The 26,337-nt window shown below is 40.7% G+C and overlaps 1 protein-coding gene across 7 annotated transcripts in view; it reads right to left on the reverse strand.

Annotated features, from left to right (window-relative positions):
• MPDZ (multiple PDZ domain crumbs cell polarity complex component) overlaps positions 1-26,337 on the reverse strand; it is a 250,904-nt gene that overhangs the window by 32,299 nt on the left and 192,268 nt on the right. For 6 of the 7 annotated variants that reach the window (XM_073635501.1, XM_073635527.1, XM_073635485.1 and 3 more), the window contains 2 exons: positions 11,605-11,691; positions 5,472-5,568 (listed from right to left, as the gene is read on the reverse strand). In XM_073635501.1, coding sequence (XP_073491602.1) covers positions 5,472-5,568; positions 11,605-11,691 — 184 coding nt within the window. Of the gene's footprint in view, positions 1-5,471; positions 5,569-11,604; positions 11,692-16,745; positions 16,980-26,337 lie in introns of those variants that run through there. The other variant, XM_073635520.1, reaches the window with a different exon arrangement.

Here is a 26,337-nt window from a genome sequence, read left to right on the forward strand (position 1 = left end):
TTGTTTCAATTCCTGGGATTCAAAACAATTGGATAGACACAAACACTGATAAGAAACTCAGAAAGCTGCTCAAAATAGGCCTTCATACCAAAACCAGGTCAGATACTGTTGAAATCTCTTTCTTTGACAGTCACATGATGTAACCACCCATTTAACTGTTCCCTTGCTACTAAGATGATATGAATGCTGATTGGACTAAAATATACAATCACACCTATAACACGCCTAGTGCTTATGCATATTCATAAAGTATATATATTGTTAAACTTGATGTTTTTAAGTTGGAGACACTTCCTGCTTCGTTGCGCCTGGTAGAGATAGAAGTAGGTCTGTGTTGTGTCTCTCCATTGCAGTGTTTTTATACAATAAAGCACCTAATAATCTTATCTTAAGATCTGGACTCACTATCTCATCATCTATCTGGTTTTGAGACCCCTAAATTGGATTTAACAGAACAAAGCATATCCCGTCTAGAGAGTGTACATATCTCTACCCAGACCACTAAGTGTCATTTCAGTGTGCTGCCCTGTTCCTCTGCTATATGCATGAGTCACTTTTGACAAGTTTTCCTTATACCAAGAGGTACCAAGAGGTAGAAAGGTGACAGGCTCGGGAGCTCCAGCACACAGCCTGATGTTAACAACCTCAAATCTGTTCCTGCTGTGTGAAAAGGGGGTGTGCCCCTTGCCTCCAATCAGCTCTTCTCATTGAGTGTGTAACTTCAGCCCCCCCTTTTCTTTTTTGAAAAACAAACTGTATGATTTCTAGACTTTGAAGGGCTGTAGAGGAGAAAGGCAACAGATAAAGAGGTACAACTTATATAGGAAGATTTGTTTCATCTCTGTGTATAACCTGAGGCCAGTCACTTCACTGGGTATATGTAAGGGTTTACAACCACTTTAATATCTCTGTTATTTAGGGTTCAATAAAGAACCTCAAAGTTAACAATTTGATCTTAAAGTGGCTGTAAACCTATAAGTATACACAGTAAATTGACTGGCCTCAGGTAATACACAAATTCTCCTACTTAAAGTGGAACTTCAGTAATTTTATCAACTTTCCATCTATTAAATCTTCTGCCCTTTTTGTTTTAACTTTTTTTTCAGCCACTAAATACCTTATATAGCCCACGTCCTGTTTCTTGTCTGGTAAATTAGCCTAGGCTAATGACATCATGCCTAGCTCTCTCTCTCTCATTCTTGTGAGAGTTTGCCAAGGTGGGAGGGGAAGATGAGTCACAAGAGGGCCAATAAGAGCTACAGAGCTGGAGGTGTGCCTCTGTATGTCTGTGTAAATACAGGAAGTGAACAGGCAGCAGCTTCAGCTGCCCACAGTTAAAATGGTTGCAACCAGACTTAGTGGAGGGAGATTTCTGCAGCATATTCGGCAAGTACAGAATCACAGTATATATAAAATAATATGCAAAGTGGTTGGACGGACGCTTCAGAATGGTAAAGACGTTTTTATTACAAATTATGTGAGCAGATTGCAGTTTAAGCTGTACCTGTTTATCTGCGACTCTCTCTCTCCTCTCCAGCCAAGGTACAGAATTTACACAGCATTTAGCAGCTCCAGAAGGCAGGGAGGTAGGAATCTGATATCACACTACACAGCAGGAAGCTGGGTGTAATCTGTGACCTGAGTGGATGGAAAGGAAACCTCCCCCTCTACACAGTCTCATAAGGAAACATGCACAGCTGAGGCTGTCAGTTACCTTCTGTGTACTGGAGGGAGGGGGGGACGGGCCATCTCCTGGGATTGCTTGGTGTCTGCATAGACTGTTAGAAGTGACTTAAAAGAGGAATGCAAGAGCAGACAGAAGTTGCACTAGGTGCTTTGGTTAGAAGCAACAACATGACATAGAAAAATACCATTTGTTCATTTTTAATTTCAGGGGTTTACAACAACTGTAAAAGATGTAGGACATCTGTACATGGGAAGGTGAGAAGTACTACCAATAGACTGAATTGTACTGCATGAAAAGAAAACTGTGTCCACAATTCTCACAGATGACCTGTTACAAAAGCCATGTGGAGCAGTTAAATATGAAGAACTCAAATGGAAATGGAGTATTATTGCCAAATGAAGTACTCCAAAAGAATTCAGACTTGGGCACTAAAGTTCTTCTCATATGATAAAAAAAAATATAGGTAGCCACAGTCATGTGTTTGTACAGTACTCTTTGATGCATAGATATCATGTGTGAATGCACGCTGTATATAACTGGGCTTGTGCCTGGGGATTTTTCATAGGCCTGAAACTCCCAGGGTCATGGCACTAGAAAAATACACAGGAAACAAACTTCTGATTCAGGCATCACCCCAGTACCGTTTTTTAGACCCTCAGCTCTCTTGTTAATTCAATCCTAGCGAATTAAAAAAAAAAAAAAAAAAAAAGAATAATAGTAAAAAAATAAAATGAATGTGCCCCCACCCCCCTGTGCTTGTGCATTAGCACTAGACATCCTGTGTAAATCTAAAGTGGTAACCTGTAAAGGCTTTTAGAGCGTCACCTACGGATAGTGAAATTTATGTAGCTTGTTGCTGTTGCACAGGCGTGTGCAATTTTAAAGCATGACATGTTTGATATCCATTTACTCGGCATAACATCATCTTTTATATTTTACCAAAATATTGGGCTATGTATTCAGATTTTTTTTGAATAAAAGTGTATTTTTTCCCAAATAAATTGCATTTGAAAAAACACTGTGCAAATACCGTGTGAAATAAAACATTGCAAAAGCCACCAATTTATTCTCTAGGGCCTCCGCTTTAAAAATATATATATATACACACACACACACACACACACACACACACACACAGTGGGGACGGAAAGTATTCAGACCCCCTTACATTTTTCACTCTTTGTTATATTGCAGCCAATTGCTAAAATCATTTAAGTTCATTTTTTTCCTCATTAATGTACACACAGCACCCCATATTGACAGAAAAAACTGAATTGTTGACATTTTTGCAGGTTTATTAAAAAAAAAACTGAAGTATCACATGGTCCTAAGTATTCAGACCCTTTGCTGTGACACTCATATATTTAACTCAGGTGCTGTCCATTTCTTCTGATCATTCTTGAGATAGTTCTACACCTTCATTTGAGTCCCGCTGTGTTTGATTATACTGATTAGACTTGATTAGGAAAGCCACACACCTGTCTATATAAGACCTTACAGCTCACAGTGCATGTCAGAGCAAATGAGAATCATGAGGTCAAAGGAACTGCCTGAAGAGCTCAGAGACAGAATTGAGGCAAGGCACAGATCTGGCCAAGGTTAAAAAAAAAATTCTGCTGCACTTAAGGTTCCTAAGAGCACAGTGACCTCCATAATCCTTAAATGGAAGATGTTTGGCATGACCAGAGCCCTTCCTAGAGCTGGCTGTCCGGCCAAACTGAGCTATCAGGGGAGAAGAGCCTTGGTGAGAGAGGTAAAGAATAACCCAAAGATCACTGTGGCTGAGCTCCAGAGATGCAGTCAGTTGTAGAAAGTCAACCATCACTGCAGCCCTCCACCAGTCGGGGCTTTATGGCAGAGTAGCCTATACTCAGTGCAAGACACATGAAAGCCTGCATGGAGTTAGCTAAAAAACACCTGCAGGACTCCGATGGTGAGAAATAAGATTCTTTGGTCTGAAGAGACCAAGATAGAACTTTTTGGCCTTTATTCTAAGCGGTATGTGTGGAGAAAACCAATCACTTCGCATCTAATGTCTAATGCAGTCCCAACAGTGAAGCATGGTGGTGGCAGCATTATGCTGTGGGGGCGTTTTTCAGCTGCAGGGACAGGACGACTGGTTGCAATCGACGGAAAGATGAATGCGGCCAAGTACAGGGATATCCTGGACGGAAACCTTCTCCAGAGTGCTCAGGACCTCAGACTGGGCCGAAGGTTTACCTTCCAACAAGACAATGACCCTAAGCACACAGCTAAAATAATGAAGCAGTGGCTTCACAACAGCTCCGTGACTGTTCTTGTATGGCCCAGCCAGATCCCTGAATTAAAGCCAATTGAGCATCTCTGGAGTGACCTAAAAATGGCTGTCCACCAAAGTTTACCATCCAACCTGACAGAACTGGAGAGGATCTGCAAGGAGGAATGGAAGAGGATCCCCAAATCCAGGTGTGAAAAACTTGTTGCATCTTTCCCAAAAAGACTCATGGCTGTATTAGATCAAAAGGGTGCTTCTACTAAATACTGAGCAAAGGGTCTGAAAAGGGTCTGAATACTTAGGACCATGTGATATTTCAGTTTTTCTTTTTTAATAAATCTGCAAAAATGTCAACAATTCTGTGTTTTTCTGTCAATATGGGGTGCTGTGTGTACATTGCAAAAGGGGATGACAATCAGCGCAAACAAATAAAACAAACACAGTCACAAACAAAATATGCAAGCTGAACACTACAGGTAATCACATATGCCTGGAAAGAATACAACAATGAATGGTAAGTGCAGCGCAATAAGTAAAATTGAATGAATGATCAAAAAATGGATGGATATAAATCACAAATGTCTATCAGGACGAATCCATATTAAGTAAACTTCAAGCAACATGAATCGGTCTTGTGTAACATCTTCACCCAAAAAACTCAAAATGTCCTTACCAGATTCCGTGGACCTCTGCAAAGCAGGAGTCAAACTCACATGTATCCCCACGGGGATAATGGTAATTCCTGGTGATGTCTCTGGAGGATATCACTGATGCCTAGAGGTCTGGTCATCCAGGGGAATAAACCAGCCGTCCAGCAGGGAGATGTCAAAGATATAAGCCGCCAGGTAAATGAAGATGTAGAAAAGACCGCTCCAAAGTGTCTTATAGCTAGACCAACGGGTCTAATGGGGCAACAGTGAACGACCAGCCTATTGTTGAAGCTTTCCTCACAGCTTTTTAGGGATCACTGCATTTTTTATCCGGTCTCCACAGTCTTTTCCTAGAAGAAAGTTTTCTCCTAATCCTATAGGTTTTGATCATTCATTCAATTTTACTTATTGCACTGCACTTACCCTTCATTGCTGTGTGTACATTAATGAGGGAAAAAATGAACTTAAATGATTTTAGCAAATGGCTGCAATATAACAAAGAGTGAAAAATTTAAGGGGGTCTGAATACTTTCCGTCCCCACTGTATATATAATATGTTTGTGGATTCTAAGTAATTTTCTAGCAAAAATACTGATTTCATGTAAATAAAAAGTGCCAGAAAAGGCCTGGACGGGAAGTGGATAGACACTCTAAGTTTATGTATCGTGTGCTGATCGGAATCAAATGCACTAAAAAAAAAAAAAGAGCATACAGAAAGCTGAATGATGCAACATGAATCAAACATTTTACACAAACAAGGTTTCATTAAAAATAGCTGTTTGGTTTATTGCATTTATACCCAGCTGTCAGGCTAATATTCTTTGGCATCTGGATTTGTAATGACCAATGTAATGTCTATGAGGACATTTACACAACTTACATTCAGTCTTTTTAGAAGTGCCGTCATGCTGTTCAGCTGCTGCAGATCCGGCCCCTGGAAAAGTGAATGATGTCAAGCTGCTGCTTCCATCACTTATCTAGAAGAAAAAAGTATACCAGAACAAAAAAAAAAAATACATAACTTAAACAATACACATGGTAAAATGTTTAAATGTAAATGATATGTATATTTAAAACAAGCACACTGTCTGTGGTTATAATCAAATCATTTCAAGTCTATGAATGAAGCTTTTACTAACAAAGACCTATAGGGTGTCAGGTGTAAATGTAGAGCATCTATAACTTGACCTTGTGGACAGGGGGCAGAGTTACTGTTGCAGCCCTGCAATGTCACCTAAACAATCTGGTAAAAAATGTGTTCCATAAGCGATCCTCATATTATAAGGTGAAGATTAGGAAGTGCCACTATTAACAATAAAAGTTGACTGAGCAAACAAATTCATTAAGTTCCAAATAGGAAAAGTAGCTGTGGGTTTTGTCAACTATTCAATTTACTACACATTCATAAATAAGACCTACTATGGTTGAATTGGGAATGACTATTAAAGGAAAACTCCAATCTCACAGTTTTCTTTTCCATCTGACATTTCTTGTGCTTAATGGAGAACTGAGCTGCTCTTAAATCTAGGTCCACACTAGCGCTGCTGAATAATCATGTATTTTTCAGTGAATTTTTACTTGGGTAGAGGAGACCGGCTTTTATACACAAAACTATGCCTATAACGCATTACATGCGCTTTCCATGCATTCATATTGAAGTCTATGGGGCAAAAACACACAGTGCTGCACCAAAGGAAGCACCTGCACTGTGCTGCGCCAAAGGAAGTACCTGCGCTGTGCTGCGCCAAAGGAAGCACCTGCGCTATGCTGCGCCAAAGGAAGCACCTGCGCTATGCTGCGCCAAAGGAAGCACCTGCGCTGTGTCAAAGGAAGCACCTGCACTGTGCTGCGCCAAAGGAAGCACCAGCATTGTGCTGCAATAAAGGAAGCACCTGCCCTGTGCTGCACCAAAAGAAGCACCTGCCCTGTGCTGCACCAAAGGAAGCACCTGCCCTGTGCTGCACCAAAGGAAGCACCTGCCCTGTGCTGCACCAAAGGAAGCACCTGCCCTGTGCTGCACCAAAAGAAGCACCTGCCCTGTGCTGCACCAAAAGAAGCACCTGCCCTGTGCTGCACCAAAAGAAGCACCTGCCCTGTGCTGCACCAAAAGAAGCACCTGCCCTGTGCTGCACCAAAAGAAGCACCTGCCCTGTGCTGCACCAAAAGAAGCACCTGCCCTGTGCTGCACCAAAGAAAGCACCTGCCCTGTGCTGCACCAAAGAAAGCACCTGCGCTGTGCTGCACCAAAGAAAGCACCTGCGCTGTGCTGCACCAAAGAAAGCACCTGCGCTGCGCTGCACCAAAGAAAGCACCTGCGCTGCACCAAAGAAAGCACCTGCGCTGTGCTGCACCAAAGAAAGCACCTGCGCTGTGCTGCACCAAAGAAAGCACCTGCGTTGTGCTGCACCAAAGAAAGCACCTGCGTTGTGCTGCACCAAAGAAAGCACCTGCGTTGTGCTGCACCAAAGAAAGCACCTGCGTTGTGCTGCACCAAAGGAAGCACCTGCGTTGTGCTGCACCAAAGGAAGCACCTGCGTTGTGCTGCACCAAAGGAAGCACCTGCGTTGAGCTGCACCAAAGGAAGCACCTGCGTTGCGCTGCACCAAATGAAGCAACTGCGCTGTGCTGCACCAAATGAAGCACCTGCGCTGTGCTGCACCAAAGGAAGCACCTGCGCTGTGGTGCACCAAAGGAAACACCTGCGCTGTGGTGCACCAAAGGAAACACCTGCGCTGTGCTGCACCAAAGAAAGCACCTGCGCTGTGCTGCACCAAAGAAAGCACCTGCGCTGTGCTGCACCAAAGAAAGCACCTGCGCTGTGCTGCACCAAAGAAAGCACCTGCGCTGTGCTGCGCCAAAAGGAAGCACCTGGGTTGTGCTGCGCCAAAAGGAAGCACCTGGGTTGTGCTGCGCCAAAAGGAAGCACCTGGGTTGTGCTGCGCCAAAAGGAAGCACCTGGGTTGTGCTGCGCCAAAAGAAGCACCTGGGTTGTGCTGCGCCAAAGGAAGCACCTGGGTTGTGCTGCGCCAAAGGAAGCACCTGGGTTGTGCTGCGCCAAAGGAAGCACCTGCGCTGTGCTGCGCCAAAGGAAACACCTGCGCTGTGCTGCACCAAAAGGAAGCACCTGCACTGTGCTGCGCCAAAAGGAAGCACCTGCACTGTGCTGTGCCAAAGGAACATTTGCATGCACAAAAATAAATTTCAGGGGTGTATTTTTTTTTTTTTTACTGAATATATATGCTTGAGAAATAGGTGCATTAATATCACGTAACATAAAAAACTTGCAGTTACCATCATTTTTTTCTCCAGGCTGCGAAAATGTGCCTAAAATATGAATTCTATCATGTGTGCAAAAAAAATTATAAAAAAAGGCAAACATGGCTCTGACAGCAAAAAGTTGAATTGAAGGCTTTTTTTCATATTGGGTTTCTAACTCCTGTTAGTTTCTATTTGCCATGTGTGTCCTATTGGAGATATGTCACTAAATGTCACAGGCATGCCTCCAGTTTTATTTGAATGACAGAAAATATCCCCTGCCAAATCAGGGCAGAATGGAACAAAGGTCTCTTTTTGTGACATTAGTATTGGTTCAGTTTTTTTCCTGCATCTTGTAATGGACCTATGTTAAATCTATGGGCAGGGTATGTAAACAAATGATGAGCATTTACATTCTTTTACCTTCGACTAGGGTTGCACTGATACCGAAGCATTTGCACGAGTACTTGTACTCGCGCAGATGCTCCAATGCCTAATCCGATACTTGGGCAGTCAGGGGATGATCGGTGCGGCGGTGGGGGCCGTTACAAGCACCGATATCCCTGTATAGATTTCAATAAAGCAGCTGACAGCCACTTCTCCTCTTCCCCCTGTGGCTTTCAGCTGCTTTATTGAAATCTATACAGGGACATTGGCGCTTGTAACGGCCCCCACCTCCGCACCAATCACCCCCCGACTGTCCTCTTTGTCCTCCTCCGCTCTTAAGGTCGCCCGCCATGTCATTCTCCAGTCCCCCCCTGTCCCAGATCTGTCAGGATGGAGAGTGGAGGAAGCAGCCAGTAAATCTGTCATTTACCAGCTCCTTCCTTTTCCAAATGCACAGTCAGTGATCACTGACTCTGTTCATTCATAACTGAAATAGCATGAACTGTGTTTACGATGCTTCAGTTTATGAATGGTGAGGAGCCGCTGTCTCCTGTCCATTTATCTTTAATGCAACTGAGGCTGCAGAGGAAGGGACTAAGGAATCTCTATCCTCAGTCTCTTTCTCTGTCTCAAAGGGGAGATGTCAGGGGTCTGTTTAGACCCCTGATATCTCACCAACCCCCCCCCCCCAACAGGGTTGATAAAAAAAAGGAACAATTGTAATAAATACATATTTAAAAGTAAAATTGTAAAAATAATAAAAAATAGAATAAAAAAAAATCAAAAAAACAAAAAAACACTGACACTGCCCCCCCCCCAAGGCACTGTAAAAAAAAAAAAAAAAAATTATATATATATATATATATATATATATATATATATATATATATATGTCATGTGACAGTAGCACTGATGGGCACTGATAGGTGGCACTGATGAGGCGTGGACTGTGTCAGTAGTTTCAATTTTATTTTTTATTATTTTTTTACAATATATATATATATATATATATATATATATATATATATATAGGTGGCACTGATAGGTGGCACTGATGAGGCGTGGACTGTGTCAGTAGTTTCAATTTTATTTTTTATTATTTTTTTACAATATATATATATATATATATATATATATATATATAGGTGGCACTGATAGGTGGCACTGATAGGTGGCACTGATGAGGCGTGGACTGTGTCAGTAGTTTCAATTTTATTTTTTATTATTTTTTTACTATATATATATATATAGGTGGCACTGATAGGTGGCACTGATAGGTGGCACTGATGAGGCGTGGACTGTGTCAGTAGTTTCAATTTTATTTTTTATTATTTTTTTTCAATATATATATATATATATATATATAGTAAAAAAATAATAAAAAATAAAATAAACTACTGACACAGTCCACGCCTCATCAGTGCCACCTATCAGTGCCCATCAGTGCTACTGTCACATGACATTAAAAAAAAAAAAGTATCAGTAATCAGTATCGGCGAGTACTTGAAAAAAAATATCAGCACTTGCACTCAGTCTTAAAAAAGTGGCATTTGTACAACTCTACCTTCGACCCAGAAGGTTTAATGGGGTTGTAAAGGTAAAAATTTTTTCACCTTAATGCATTATATGCATTAAGGTGAAAAAACTTTTGACAATACCGCCGCCCCCAGCCCCCCCGTTTTACTTACCTGACACCTCGAATCTCCGCTGCTCGTTCCCGTCATCTCTATTGCAGCTCAGCCTGGTCGCTGATTGGCTGCAGTGGATGGATTGAAAGCAGCGCAGCCATTGGCTCGCGCTGCTGTCAATCACATCCGATGACGCGGCGTGCCGGGGGGGCGGGGCCGAGTGATACAGTGAGCGGCTATATCACGGGAGCGCGCCCGCAATAACTAACCACCATGCGAGGGAGCTCGCATTAAGGTGGATAGTTCTTGCGGGGAGGAGCTGAAACAGCCGCCGAGGGACCCCAGAAGAGCAGGATCGGGGCCACTCTGTGCAGAACGAGCTGCACAGTGAAGGTAAGTATGACATGTTAGTTATTTTTAAAAAAAGATAAAATTACCTTTACAACCCCTTTAAATCCGAAAAAAATTGAAAAAAATGCAAACCTTATCATTTTTGTTTTGGACCTAGGTGGACTTAGGAGGCAATTGAATGTACATTCAATTGAGCTTCTGTTATGATCGACCTAAAAAAACAGACAGGCGGATCAGAACGCTCGTCTGAATGGATCCTTAGCTGCACAGCTTGCCCTCTTCCTTTGGCAAACTGAATCCAGAATTCGGGAAACCCAGTGTAGCAGTTGATATGTTAATCAGACTAGTTTCTACACAGTGTGACACACACTGCAAGCACATGTACCAGCAGCTTGTTTTATCTGGTGACAAATGGTTATTTGCAGAGAGCCTTCCTCCCTTTTTCCTAGTGCAGACTTGTTTTGTCTTTTCTTTTCTGTATTATGGGATAACAGGCGCTGTATTACCCACTTACATAGGAACAGTAAGGCGCATGGATGGGTAGATCAGATAATTTTCTTAGGCAAGCCATAGATGATGTGATTTTCTATCCTGCAACCATGGGCTGCAGAAAAGAAAATTGCTAGATTCCCTCATTAACACAGTCAGTGTTGATGAGGGAATCCCTCCCGCAGCATTATCGTGTTCTGCCGGCAGGGAGCCTTCCCTGCCGGCATAACACAATGATTACTGCTAGTGGCTCTAACCACCGGCAGCGATTGCACGCAAAAAAAAAAGAAAAAAAATCTGACAGGCTAGCTGTACTGAAGTTGATTGATGGATCGACAGTACAACCAGCCAGCCTATAGATGGTTCGAATCTCGGCTGGTGCTGATCCTCCTGAGATTCAATCCATCTGTGGCCAGCTTTATGCTCTGCAGTGTGACCTGGACTGTAAACACATACTGTATAACACACAGCATTTGGTTTAGTGTCTTGTACTGTTCATATTTACACATGCCTCTGTGTATTAGCTCAGATAGGCATGGTGACTGTAAAATGCCACTCAATGCTGAAGTGGATATTAGGGTAATAATGTGCTAGCTCAACTGGCTCCCATTAGGAAGTTCACAGCAGGATGAAAAAAAGAAACCAGAATGGTCATGTGACTGCTTTTCCAGTTTTAGGTAGAAATCCCAGGATAATTGATGAAATAAGAACAGAAAGCTGCACTGCAGACAGGCGACATATATTAATAAACACTGCTGCATACTAGTTTTGTTTCCATACACAGGGAAAAAAAAAAAGATGTATTTTGCGTTGGTGGGAAAAAGCTGTTACAATACCAGTACTGCAGTGTCTGTCACTTGTAACACTATGATGCAATGGTTCCGTGATCTGTCTCATACTCACATGGCTGCCTTGGGATGTCCTTCTTTCTGAGTGGAAAGGTCCAGCTTTTATTCTTCCAACTTCAAGCTTTACTGTACCTAAAGAACACTAAAAGAAACACAGAATGAAAACTGAAAACGTTTCTGACCCTCCCTTACGCTACTAAAAACTTTTTGTTATTGTCACCTTACAAATAATACTTTTTTGAGCATATGCTGTCGTTGTCCAAAACAGGAAGTGAGGACAATCTCACCAATAGGGACAAAGAGTGATAAAAAAAACATGACCCATCTCTGATCAATCCAATACAAAAAAGTTTTGGATAGATTTTCACTTTAATCTATGTACATTTAATATAACCTGTTTTATTTTAAGAACAGACCTATTTTTTTGTTATCTATTTGTACTTGTTGTTTGCAGTAGATAAATGGATGGGTGACGTGCATATGCTGCTAAATCTCATGGGGCTGCCAGCTGGGCAAATTCTATCATATACCACGATACAGAACCCTGCTGTGGGGCAAAAACTGACCACACTAGAAGGTGGTGTGCTTTCTAAAAAAAGTGTAACCGGTCTGCACTTCAGATAATGCTGCAGTTCAGTTTTACAAGCTAGGAGTATTCCCTTTTTTATCAAAAGTCCTATTATTTTAAAAACACTTCCAAATGCAGACACGTGATTAACATATACTGAAATACAACAGCAAAGGAAGGTGTGCATGCTAGAACCACCCACCCGCTCTTCCTGCCAATGGTGGGCCTTTCATGGTGGCATTTACCACTTCCTGGCCTCAATGTGATCACAAGTATTCTTTACACAGACAACAGTTTGTTAACGTTAACACTCCAAGGATCATGTAGAGTTCATCCAGCAGATATTTAAAGAATATGTCAACCCAGAATTTCATATTCCTGATATGTGTCTGCTGCACCATGTACTTGTGTTGCATACCTTGTGTGAAATCTCTGGTGTTCCTGCCAGTCCCTCTGCTTTCCTATTAAAAACAGACCAAACTAGGCATGAGAGCACAGCATGGTCAGTTCTCTAGCTGTGCTGGGAACTCAGCCTGCTCTCCTCCAATGATCAGTCTGGTGCCGACACCCCCCCCCCCCATTCACTATGAAGAGCAGTGTGCTGCTGTTTTGTCCTTCCCAGCTCTTTGAGCTCCAGGGTATGTAATTGCTTATAAAGAAAAAAGGGATAAAAGGGTATTTATAATGCTTTTTTATTTGTATGCACAAATGTTTTGCCTTTCATTTCTATTATAAACCGAATTGATTGCTTTACAAGGTGAGGGTTCACATATACTTTAACCATTCAGCCCCGGAAGATTTGGCTGCTGAATGACCAGGCCATTTTTTGCGATTCGGCACTGCGTCACTTTAACTGACAATTGCGCGGTTGTGCGACGTTGCACCCAAACAAAATTGACGTCCTTTTTTTCCCACAAATAGAGCTTTCTTTTGGTGGTATTTGATCGCCTATGCAGTTTTTATTATTTGCGCTATAAACAAAAAAAGAGCGACAAGTTTGAAAAAAAACTAAATATTTTGTAATTTTTGCTATAATAAATATCCCCATTTTTTTTTTAAAAAAGCAAATTTTTTTCTCAGTTTAGGCTGATATGTATTCTTCTACATATTTTTGGTAAAAAAAAAAAAAAAAAAAAAAAAAAAAAAAAATCGCAATAAGCGTATATTGATTTGGTTTGCGCAAAAGTTATAGCGTCTACAAAATAGGGGATAGATTTATAGCATTTTTATTATTTTTTTTGTTTACTAGTAATGGCGGTGATCGGAGATTTTTATTGGGACTGCGATATTATGGCGGACACATGGGACACTTTTTGGGACCATTGGCATTTATACAGCGATCAGTGCTATAAAAATGCACTTGCTGTAAAAATGTCACTGGCAGCGAAGGGGTTAACACTAGGGGGCGATCAAGGGGTTAACTGTGTTCCCTGCTATGCGTTTCTAACTGAAGGGGGAGGGGACTGACTAGAGAAAATGAAAGATTGTGGTTCCTGGCTATTAGGAACACACAAACTGTCACTCCTCACAGAGCAGAACAGGGATTTGTGTGTTTACACACACACTTCCATGTTCTGCCTCTCGTGCCCGCGATTGCTTGTGGCTGGCGGTCATCGCTACCATCGGCCACGAGAATTGGCACCCCCACAGTGTGGCAGCGCGCGCCTGCTATCCCTATCCCATGAGCCGACGTATAGCTACGACGGCTCACAGGATCGTGCCGACCTGCCGCTTGCTGGTCGGCAAGCGGTTAAGGACCGGCCTGTTTTTCAGACTTGGTGTTTACAAGTTAAAATCATTTTTTTTGCTAGAAAATTACTTAGAACCCCCAAACATTATATATTTTTTTTTCAGACACCCTAGAGATTAAAATGGCGGTCATTGCGATACTTTGCGTCACACTGTATTTGCGCAGCAGTCTTACAAGCACAATTTTTGGGGAAAAAATACACTTTTTTTAAATTAAAAAATAAGACAACAGTAAAGTTAGCCCAACTTTTTTTAGATTGTGAAAGATAATGTTACGCCGAGTAAATTGATACCCAACATGTCACGCTTCTAAATTGCGCCTGCTCGTGGAATGGTGCCAAACTTTGACCCTTAAAAATCTCCATAGGCGACATTTAAAAATTTCTACAGACCACCAGTTTTGAGTTACATGTGTGGTTTGAACATAGTTTTCATATGCGGGAGCGACTTACGTATATGTTAGCCTCTGCGCACGAGCTCAGGGCGGGACACGGTGCTTAAAAAAACATTTTTCTTATTTTACTTTTTATTTTGACACTGTCCTTTAAAAAAAAAAAAAAAAACGGGTCACTTTTATTCCTATTACAAGGAATGTAAACATCCCTTATAATAGAAAAAAAAGCATGACAGGACCTCTTAAATGTGAGATCTGGGGTCAAAAAGACCTCAGATCTAACATTTACACTAAAATACAATAAAAAAAATAATTAAAAAAATGCAAAAAAATAAATTTCCCCTTTAAGACCGTTGGGTCGAAGTGACGTTTGACGTCACTTCTGCCATGCAATGGTGTGGAGCTAAGCAGGGGCCATCTTTCCCTCACTCATCATCCAGCCTGCGAGGGAAGAGGACCCGATCGCCTCCGCCGCTACGGACGGCTCCGGTAAGCGGCGGAGACCACCGGAGCATGGCGGGGGGGGGGGGGCCCTCTCCCGTCTCCAATAAAAGTGATCTTGCGGCGAATCCGCTGCTGAGACCACTTTTTTCTGAAAGCGAGCCGCCCGCTGTTGAAGAGGATACCGGGGTTACAGCAGCTAGCTGCTGCCATAACAACTGTATTCCACTTCAAACAGCCAACGTACGTTTGGGCCAGAGATTAGAATACTGTCATTAAAGCAATATTAAAGCTTATTTTAATAATTATTATATAGCATTTATATAGCGCTGATAGTTTACACATCGCTTTACAACATAAGGGCAGATAGTACAATTGCAATACAGTTTAATACAGGAGGGCCCTGCTTGTTAGAGCTTACAAACTAGGAGGGAAGGTCAAGAGATACAAAGGGCAATAACTGTGGGGGATGGGCTGATGGAGAAAAAAAAATGTACAGATGTTAGGTGGGGGCCCGATCATGTTCACTTAACTAATATACTGCTCCTTGATGTTGTTTGCTGTTTTTTCAAAACCAGATGCCCCCAACACCCCCCCCCCCCCCAGTGCTGGCCCCAACATCTGGATTTAGGGTGGCTCCCTTCTCTTGCTGCATCCTATGGAGCCACCCTTGCATGCATACTCCAAGCTGGGAGCTGTGTGCACGGTGTGTGTCTCCAAAAACACACAGGCACAAAGCATTGGACAGCAAACCACTCTCCTAGTCTCTTTTCCTCCCTCCTGCAAGCTAGTAGGTGGACAGCTGCTGGAGACTACACTGTCCCTTCTGATCTTTGTATTCAGTGTGGGCTACCTGAGAGAAAGTTCAGAGACATGGCGATGATAGAACGGGAGCCAGTGGTTTGGAACCAAGATAATTGAAAGGGCTTGGGCATATTACTAAATATTTAGCTAGGTAAGGTATACAGTATTTGTTGGGCCTGAATGCATTATTGTAAAATAGGTTGAGAGTTTAAACACTGCTTTAAAGTGGTTGTAAACCCTTACATATACCCAGTGAAGTGATTAGCCTCAGGTGATACACAAAGATTAAACAAATCTCCCTATAAAAGGTGTATCTGTTTATCTGCAGTCCTCTTCTCTACATCCGTTCAAAGTGCTGAATTAGAAAGCTTGTCTGAGAGTTCTGAAAAAAGGGGGGTGGGAGCTGAGAAGCTCAGTGAAGAGCTCTGACAGCTGATTGGATGGAAGGGACACCCCCCCCCTTCACACAGCACACAGGAACAAAGCTGAGGCTGTTCTAAACAAGTTAGAAGTGTCTCATGTTGACAGCAGAGGAACAAAGCAGCAAACAAAAATGGCACTTGAGAGACAATTGAGACAATTAAGTACACTCTATAGAAGACTACACTTTGTTTATATTTCATGCCTGAGGTTTACAACCACTTTAAAGTGGAGTTCCAGTCCCCAATCCTTTTTTTTTTTTTTTTTTTTAAATATTCCCCCCGGTCCACTTAAGATGCAAGATTTAGATTATGATATTAATACTGTCCTTTTAGTTAATATTTAGAAATTAACCTGATCTCGGAAGTGAAAGGATATATTACTGGACAGCCGACCACCCTTTGTTCCTTGGTAACCGTCAGCAACCCCGTCAGAATCCTGGAGACCCCAACACACACACACAACAGGCAGCTTTCGTGTGCAAAGTGAGTCTAAAATCTTTATTCAGAATCAACAGCAATATATGCAAGTAACAACACAAGAAGGGAGGAGTAAGCTTGCTCCTAAGTTTCTAAGGGTTAACCAGGCTTCTACAGAGAGATTTTTTCATCATTAGTTTTAGGCAGCTGAAAGACAGCTTATTTGCAAGGACATAAACTATCGAGAATAGGCCTAAATACAATGAGTCATACAGTGGGGGTTTTTAATTAAAATTTGGCTCAAGCAAAAAAGTCCAAAACTCTAACGAGAAAGAAGTGTAAGATAAGGCACGTACATTCTTTAAAAACAAGCTTATAAAATGGAGGGGAGATTACAAAATGGAGTTGCAGTTGATCATATAGCTCTATTACAGGAAGCAGGCAGGGTCAATCTCTCCTGTGGGAATCTGAAGACTTTGTATTTATTTCCAGGATTCGGTGCAGCTGGCTATCCAGCATGCACCTCCCGATCTTGCGCCTGCGCAGTAATGCCACTGCATGGCGCTCTTTTGTTCTGACACATTCCTACAGCAATGGCGGCAACAGTGGTCGTTCCCGCCCTTTGCTATAGTAACCTGTCAATCAAAGAAAATCCCGGTCAAGAAATTGTGTAAGATTACGATATTGGGGCTATTCCCATGGACTCCTGGGATAGATGATGCCGATATCCAAGGAGTCCATGAGAATCGCCTGGTTTTGTCATTGCCTAAATGGCCGGAGCTGGAAGTGACAAAATTGACATTTTAAATATAGAGGAGGATGGGCATTGGATTGTTCCCAAGTACAAAAAATGGGTGGAACTCCACTTTAAGCTATGCCTGAATATACTCAAAGCATGACCTCCTCTGCATGTGGAGTTTGTAGACTCAATATGGGGGTTGAAGTGAATGAAATGTAGTTGTTTCCCAAGATCTACCTTAACACTGTCTACACACATAACAATATGACTGTTGCATGAAATCATCATTTCAAACAAATCTCTTAGAAATCAATTGCACTAAAACTGCAGTCTGTACATAATATCATTTTCATAGAAAACAATTTTCTTACAATGAAAACAAAAACTGACCAAGTCAGTTATTTTGTTTGTAGTTTTAATTGAAAGATTAAATCTACAATCAATAGTTTGTTATGTGAGCCTCCTAATAGTGCAAGATGAAAGTAAGCGTCCCGAACATATTAGAGCGAACTACGTTCATCAGTAACCTGGACAACTTAGTTTAACAAAACTTACCAGCCCTTTCCAGGGCAATGTAAAAACAAACCTAAAAAATATCACCCAAGCAATTTAAATGACATTTCCCCTGCAGAACAAGAGTACATAGGCTTGATATTCCTATTGTCCTAGTCTCATCTGCAATCATTTGGTACATATGCTTGCAAACCGTTCTTTAGATTATGTCCTCCAGTGAGATATTCCCTTAGCCTATTTTCTGAAACAGTTAAGTGCATGTAAGGAAATAAACAGCTTCAAAATAACAGCATAAATGCCCGTATTCTTGAATTTATGCAGCAGCCTCCAGCACTGAGAAAACAGGGGTCCATAATCCTTAACTTATATTGCCTAGGATACCCAGACCAACTTTTGGTTCAGTCAAGACTGCAGTCTCCTAAAATAACCACATGGGGAATCAATAGGATTATTAAACAAGGCCTTTCGAGATTACAGTTATTGCTGCTCTTTATTTTATGTTCCGCCATCTGGAGTCATCAGATGTAACTTGCTATTATTATCCAGTTATGGATCTCCTGAGTCATTGAATATATGATTACAGCCATTCTATTGAAGCCATTTTTGTTTTAATAAGCCTCCTCCCTTAGTTTTCATGATTTAACAATAGGGTCTAATGGAGAGAAATTGCAGTTGATGGTGCACTTTTGGGGGTAAAGACAAAAGGTGCCAAAAGAATTAAGTGCAAACAGACCAGTAACTGATCGTCTGTGTTCATGTTGATTACTGTTTACAGGGATTATAAACCTCGAAGCTCACATTAAACAAAAAGAAAATCTTCTATGTGCAGGTTACAAATAACATCCGATTTTACAAAAATATCCTCCTACTGAAAAGGCAATTACCCCTGTGTTTAGGATTTAAAGGAACAGATTAGCAACTTATACTCATACTTTTGAGCCTGTTATATATCTGCACTAAATTTTGATAGAAAATATAATTCTGCAGAATTTTTATGAATTATCTAAAGAATATTGTTCCAATTTTGTGGTTCCAGTCATTTTCTAATAAATCTTATTTTACCAAAAGTAGTTCATGTTTGGGACAAACACATTTTTATACTGACAAAATAATAAAAAAAAAAAAAACAAATATTAAAAACAAAAAGGGCGGCAGACTCGATGGACCACGTCACTTTTCTATGATTCTAAACAAACTGTGGTCTCTGCCTATTTTATAAAACATTACTTTTACATTTACAGTTTACATTTAAAGGGTAAAAAACACTGTTACACCCTTAAAAAAATGACTATATTGTTGTTCATAACAGCTCCTCTCCTCACCTTCTTTTATGGTATTTTTATCCCCTCCTATGACTTGGTGCAGTAGCCAGTGGGGCTATGCAGTAGTCAGTATGCACAACCCTTCTTCCATAAGCCCCAATACAGAATTGGTCTAATTGAAAGCCTCCATGTGCAGACCTGCTAGGCTCCCATGCTGGGTTGCCCATTGAACTGAGAAATGTATAGCTGGCCATACACGTATAGATTTTTGTTCGAACATTTTTGGTTAAGAATCTTTGTTCAATTTTCTAATCGTTAGTGGGGTCAAATTGACATTCGTTTTCAACAATAGTGACTGGAAAAACTGAAGAAGCAAGATGGAAAAAATTTGGCTTGGTATCAAAAGAGCCCCTAATTTTCCACTTCTTAAGAAGTGAATAAACATTACTGACTGGCATATTCAAGGCTTTGGATATCTTTTTATATCCTTTTCCTTCTTTGTAAAGTTTCATTAACTTGTTACGCATGTCTTTTGACTGTTCTTTTCTACCTCCTCATGGCTCAGCATCTAGCCTGCTTAGTGCATCCATGTGAGAGCTAACAAACTCATTGACTATTTATACATAGACACTAAAGGTGATTTAAAAAGCCACAAATGTGGGAAATTAACCTTTATTTCTATTTTTACCTGTGTGTGCCACCTTGTGTGTCTGTACCAAGGCCAAACATTCCAGGGTATATCAACTTTTGATCAGGGTCATTTGGGTAGTTTCTGTTGTCATTATGATTTAAAAAGAGTAAACACAGTTGATTGATAATAAATGGCTTCAGCCAAATATTAACCATGAGTGAAAGAAATGTTTGTGTTTTCATTCATATTCTCTGAAAAATCATAAATTCTGCCAGGGTATGTAAACATATGAGCACAACTGTATACTGTATATAATGATGTGTATACAGTAAAACCTTGGTTTGAGAGTAACTTGGTTTACAAGCATTTTGCAAGACAAGCAAAATTTGTTAATAAATTTTGACTTGATAAACAAGCAATGTCTTGATATACAAGTAACATTATGTCACAACCGAGAATAAAAGAGAAGAGAGGCGCCTCTAAGTGTAGCAATATGGTTACATTTAATGAAGGTACAACATTTAGCAACTCACATGGTTGATGATTAAAACAGGCACATCTAAGTATGCAGGCATCCGGGGTAAAGCTGTCCATATAGACCATCCTCCACACTGCCATCGACGGCATCCCTTCCACCCTGCACGCCACGAGTGCTTCAAGCCTCACTTTCAGATCACTCTACTGCAGGGTAGTCTTCACAATTGCAGACTGTCAGCGGTGAAAGCTGGCGGTGGAGAGGACAGTCTATGTGGACAGCTTTACCCCGGATGCCTGCATACTTAGATGTGCCTGTTTTAATCATCAACCATGTGAGTTGCTAAATGTAGTACCTTTATTAAATGTAACCATATTGCTACACTTAGAGGAGCCTCTCTTCTCTTTTATACTCTATAGCTCCTGCTTGATTTTGCTTCTAATCTTCTAATCCCCTTGTGGAGGCTTCCATTTGTGGATGGACATTTTATGGTTACGCAATCACATTGCTATAATCTTTTTATATGGACCACAAACGGAAAGACCTATGAATAAATGGTTGTGGAACGAAAAATCTGAGTTTCCATTATTTCTTATGGGGACATTTGCTTGATATACAAGTGCTTTGGATTACAAGCATGTTTCCGGAATGAATTATGCTCGTAATCCAAGGTTTTACTGTATAATAAAAAAAACCACAGTGGTGCTCAAATACCACCAAAGAAAGCTCTATTTGTGTGAAATAAAATGATACAAATTTAATTTGCGTACAGTATTGCATGGCCGTGCAATTACCAGTTAAAGTTGCACAATGCTGAATAGCAAAAAATGCCGTGGTCATGAAGGGAGTAAAACCTTCCGGAGGTCAAGTGGTTAAAATGTCAAAAGCAAATGAAATTTTCAAAGGACATCCAGATAAAAGCAGAATGCACTAATTTGCAAATCTCGCAAACCCATATTTTAGTCACGATAGAAAATAGAAAACATATGAAATGTTTAAACTGAAAAAATGTACCATTTTAATTGAAAAATAAGGTCATTTTAAAATTGATGGCAGCAACATGTCCCAAAAAAGTTGGGTCAGGGCCATGTTTACCATGGTCTGGCATCCCTCTTTTAACACCACCCTAAACATCTGGGAACTTAGGAGACCAGTTGATGAAGTTTTGGGAGAGGAATGTTGTTCCATTCTTGTCTGATATAGGTTTCTAACTGCTCAACAGTCCTGGATCTTCTTTGTCGTATTTTGCCTTCAAGATGTGCCAAAAATTTTCAATTGGTGAAAGGTCTGAACTAAAGGCATGCCAGTTAACCACCTGAACTCTTCTACTACGCTGCCATGCTGATGTCACACTGTAGATGCAGTATACAGTTTAGCATTGTCCTGCTGAAATATGATGGCATTCCCTGAAAAAGATGTCATCTGGAGGGGAACATATGCTGCTCTAAAACCTGGATATTTCTTTCAGCATTGATGGTTCCCTTCCAAATGTGCAAGCTGTCCATTCCATACACACTAATGCACCCCCAAACCATCAGAGATGTAGGCTTTTGAACTGAGTACTGATAACCAGCAAGAAAGTCTCTCTCCTCTTTAGTATGCCAAAAAGAATGGCACATTTCAATCTGTCTGACCACAGAACAGTTTTCCAACGTACAACAGATCATTTTAAAATGATCTTTGGCCCAGAGAAGACGGTTGGCCCAGAGAAGACGGTTGTACGATATGGCTTCTTCTTTGCATGATAGCACTTTACCTTGCATTTTTGTAAGGCAATTCGAACAGTGTTCACAGATCGTGATTTTTGGAAGTATTCCTAAACCCGTGCAGTGATGTCCATCACAAAATCATGCCTGTTTTTAATGCAGTGCCAACTGAGGGCCCCGCAGATCACAGGCATCCAATACTGTGTTTCAGCCTTGTCCCTTGCGCACAGAGATTTCTTTAGATTCTCTGAATCTTTTAATGATCTTATGCACTGTAGATGATGATATTTAGAGAGATATTTAAAGTGGTTCTCCACTCGAGAAAATAAAAAAATTTAAAGTCAGCAGCTACAAATCCTGTAGCTGCTTTTTAATACCAGGACATATACCTGTCCAGAGATACAGCTCCATCTTTACCTGGCTTGATCTTCTCTATTCTTCGGGTTCCTGGTACCATCATCTTAACTGTGGGCATCTAGCTGTGCTGCTTGTGTCCGGCGTTTGGGGTGTCATTAAAAGCATAAGTTCACCTTTCATAACACGTTGCACCCATATTCAGGGTGTAAGATGTAACATGTTATGAATGCACCAATCCCCACTGTGACAGCAGACCGGAGATCTTCTCCCTGTGTCTGCTGCCACAAGTTTAAAAAAGATGTGGCCGTGCGGGGCTCATTCACAGTTGTCTGTGAATGGAAAACTACAAGGTCTGGCAGCCTTTGCGGCTGTCGGCTTGAAGTTTCCAATGAACTACCACAGCGCTGTGGTAGTTCAATTGAGTCTTCCTGTCAGACTGTATTGGCTTCCTCATACGAGGAAGCCGTTACACTGACATATCTTTAGGAGACCTGCATGGCATCAGTGATCTGCTGATCGCTGGTGCAATGCTTTACAGGCTCCCAAAACAAAAAATAATAAATGAACATTTTTTTTAACCTGCAAAAAAAGTGCATTTATTATTTTTTGGCAAAAGGTGAACTTATCCTTTAACTTTGCACTGACATTTGCTGCAGATCGCAAGGTGATTGAAATGCGGTTCGGAAAAACAGCCTGGAATACAGGTTTCCAGAATGGCATTCTCGTGTTAACTGGCCCTTCAAAAAAGAAAGAAAAAATAAAACATCTTTTTTATAAAATCACCCTTTAGGTTTTTTTTTTTTTTTTTTTGGTATCTGTGTCCCATTTGGGAGATTTTCCTTCACATATTGTCCAATAGCAAAACAGGAAGTGAGGGAATCCCAGTGTGTCAACAGAACTGTCCCCATTGGAAGATTTCCCCTTCATTACTGTTCTGATGTCAACCCACAATTTGTGATTTTCTTTTACTTTCATTTTCAATAACAGTAAAACAGGACTAATAGAGAGGGTGAATCTCCCAAATGGTGGTACAGATAGTGATAAAAATGGATAGGTAGTTCTAATCCATATCCAAAACAAAATGAAAAAAAATTTTGCCTTTAGTTACTTATGAACTCCTTCCCTTCTCTACTTTTCACCTATTTTTAATGACATTCCTATGACATTTTTGGTCTTCTTTCTTTTTTTTTTTTTTTTTTTTAGTTTGTTAAAAAAAAAAAAAACTTTGGCCACCCTGTCCCCCACTTCTTCCCCAACATTATAACAAAAACAAAGTTATTGCTGAAATACTAGGCCCACAAATGAAATGTGAAAATGGCTCTGGAGCTTAAAGTGATTGTAAAGTCTCGTTTTTTTTTTCAATAAAAACAATATGTCATACTTACCAGCTCTGTGCAGTGGATTTGCCCAGAGCAGCCCGGATCCTCCTCTTCTGGGGTCCCTCTTTGGCTCTCCTGGCCCTCCCACTCCTGTTGAGTGCCCTCACAGCAAGCAGCTCGCTATGAGGGCACTCGAGTCACAGCTCCGTGTGTCCATTCAGACACGGAGCTGCGGCCCGGCCCCCTCTCTCTACTGATTGGCTGACACTTTGATTATAAGCAGCAGGAGCCAATGGCACCGCTGCTGTGTCTCAGCCAATCAGGAGGGAGAGTTTTAGAAGGCCGAGACACTCGTGGACATCGCTGGACCTCAGGTAAGTATTAGAGGATGCTGGGGTGGCTGCTGCACACAGAAGGCTTTTTATCTTAATGCACAGAATGCATTAGGATAAAAAAACCTTCTGCCTTTACAACTCCTTTAACCGTGTACAAGGCAAATTGCAATATTGCCTTTTATTCTGAGATTATATATATATATATATATATATATATATATATATATATATATATATATATATATATATATATATATATATATATAACTATATATCTAGATGTATGTATATCTAGATATATATAGATTGTATATATATATATACACATACATATATACATACATACACAGTCAGGTCCATAAATATTGGGACATCGACACAATTCTAATCTTTTTTTTTTTTTTGCTGGGTTTCATCCCTGGTGATGCTCTGCCAGGCCTCTACTGCAACTGTCTTCAGTTCCTACTTGTTCTTGGGGCATTTTCCCTTGAGTTTTGTCTTCAGCAAGTGAAATGCATGCTCAATCAGATTCAGGTCAGGTGATTGACTTGGCCATTGCATAACATTCCACTTCTTTCCCTTAAAAAACTCTTTGGTTGCTTTTGCAGTATGCTTCAGGTCATTGTCCATCTGCACTGTGAAGTGCCGTCCAATGAGTTCTGAAGCATTTGGCTTAATATTGCCCAAAACACTTCAGAATTCATCCTGCTGCTTTTGTCAGCAGTCACATCATCAATAAATACAAGAGAACCAGTTCCTTTGGCAGCCATACATGCCCACGCAATGACACTACCACCACCATGCTTCACTGATGAGGTGGTATGCTTTGGATAATGAGCAGTTTCTTTTCCTTCTCCATACTCTTCTCTTCCCATCACTCTGGTACAAGTTGATCTTGGTCTCATCTGTCCATAGGATGTTGTTCCGGAACTGTGAAGGCTTTTTTAGATGTTGTTTGACAAAATAATCTGGCCTTCCTGTTTTTGAGGCTCACCAATGGTTTACATCTTGTGGTGAACCCTCTGTATTCACTCTGGTGAAGTGTTCTCTTGATTGTTGACTTTCACACACATACACCTACCTCCTGGAGAGTGTTCTTGATCTGGCCAACTGTTGTGAAGGGTGTTTTCTTCACCAGGGAAAGAATTCTTCAGTCATCCACCACAGTTGTTTTCCGTGGTCTTCTGGGTCTTTTGGTGTTGCTGAGCTCACCGGTGCGTACTTTCTTTTAAGGATGTTCCAAACAGTTGATTTGGCCACACCTAATGCTTTTGCTATGTCTCTGATGGGTTTGTTTTGTTTTTTCAGCCTAATGATGGCTTGCTTCACTGATAGTGACAGCTCTTTGGATCTCATATTGAGAGTTGACAGCAACAGATTCCAAATGCAAATAGCACACTTGAAATGAACTCTGGACCTTTTATCTGCTCATTGTAAATGGAATAATGAGGGAATAACACACACCTGACTTTTGGTCCCTTAAAAAGTGGGAGGCACATATACAAACTGTTGTAATTCCTTCACCTTCAAAGCTGAAAGTCTGCAGTTAAAGCACATCTTGTTCATTTCATTTCAAATCCATTGTGGTGGTGTATAAAGCCAAAAAGATTAGAATTGTGTCAATGTCCCTGTATCTCTGTATCTCTCTCTCTCTCTCTCTCTCTGTATCTCTCTCTCTCTCTCTCTCTCTCTCTCTCTCTCTCTCTATATATATATATATATATATTTTTTTTTTTTTTTTTTACACCTTTAAATGTCCCTCAGTGCCCTGAAAGGAAATATGCAAATACTGTTTTTTTTTTCCTTTTCAAATTGAACTCAAATGAACTCCTTCTTCCTTACATGCCTTATTATTGTTAACTTAGGGGACTCACCCTTTCTGTTTTTTTATTCATCTAATAATAACTGAACTGAACCACTGACTTACCAATGAGGCAGTATACAGCAATGGATAGATCTCTGCACGAGTTTTAATTGCATTGTATGTTTACTGCAGACTTGAAGATGATATATTTGAAATGCATTGTTTACAGTTTATTCTTCCACATAAAAAAAATGCCCCTTTTCAGAATTACAATTCGATGTGGAAAAAATACAAACTTATAGCCTGCAGCTGTTGCTCATGACTGCAGTCCAAGAAGAGCTTTATATGTGATATAGCTCCAGTTTCAACATGGATATATTCAGCAAAGAACGAGAAGACTATTCATCACATAACGAACAAAACACTTTCAAAAATTCCAGTCTGACATTCACTAAAGTCACTAAACAAGGTAGGCCAAAAAGCAGGCATGGAAGATATCACCTTCCTTGTTACGTACTTAGCCTTAAAGTATACCTATATTTTATTTTTACAATTTTAATTATTGCAAACCTTTGGAAATTGGAAGTTAAAAATAATGCATGCATGTAGAGTTATTTGTCTTGTGGCTTTTCAAGAAGGCTTTCCAGTGACTGCACAGAATCTACAACTCCATAAGCTTTCTACACCTCTCTTATAGTACTAGTAAGTTAAAGAAGAACAGAAGGCAGGGCGTATTAGGGAGGGATAAAAATGCCCTTTTACATGTCCGATTCCTGGCAAACAATGAAACAAATGCCTACAGAGAACATCCTACGTCACTTCCTACAGATGGTAATCAGCTCCCTCTAATGC

Source organism: Aquarana catesbeiana, linkage group LG01, assembly GCF_042186555.1.
Source record: "Aquarana catesbeiana isolate 2022-GZ linkage group LG01, ASM4218655v1, whole genome shotgun sequence".
Lineage (NCBI taxonomy): Eukaryota > Metazoa > Chordata > Amphibia > Anura > Ranidae > Aquarana > Aquarana catesbeiana.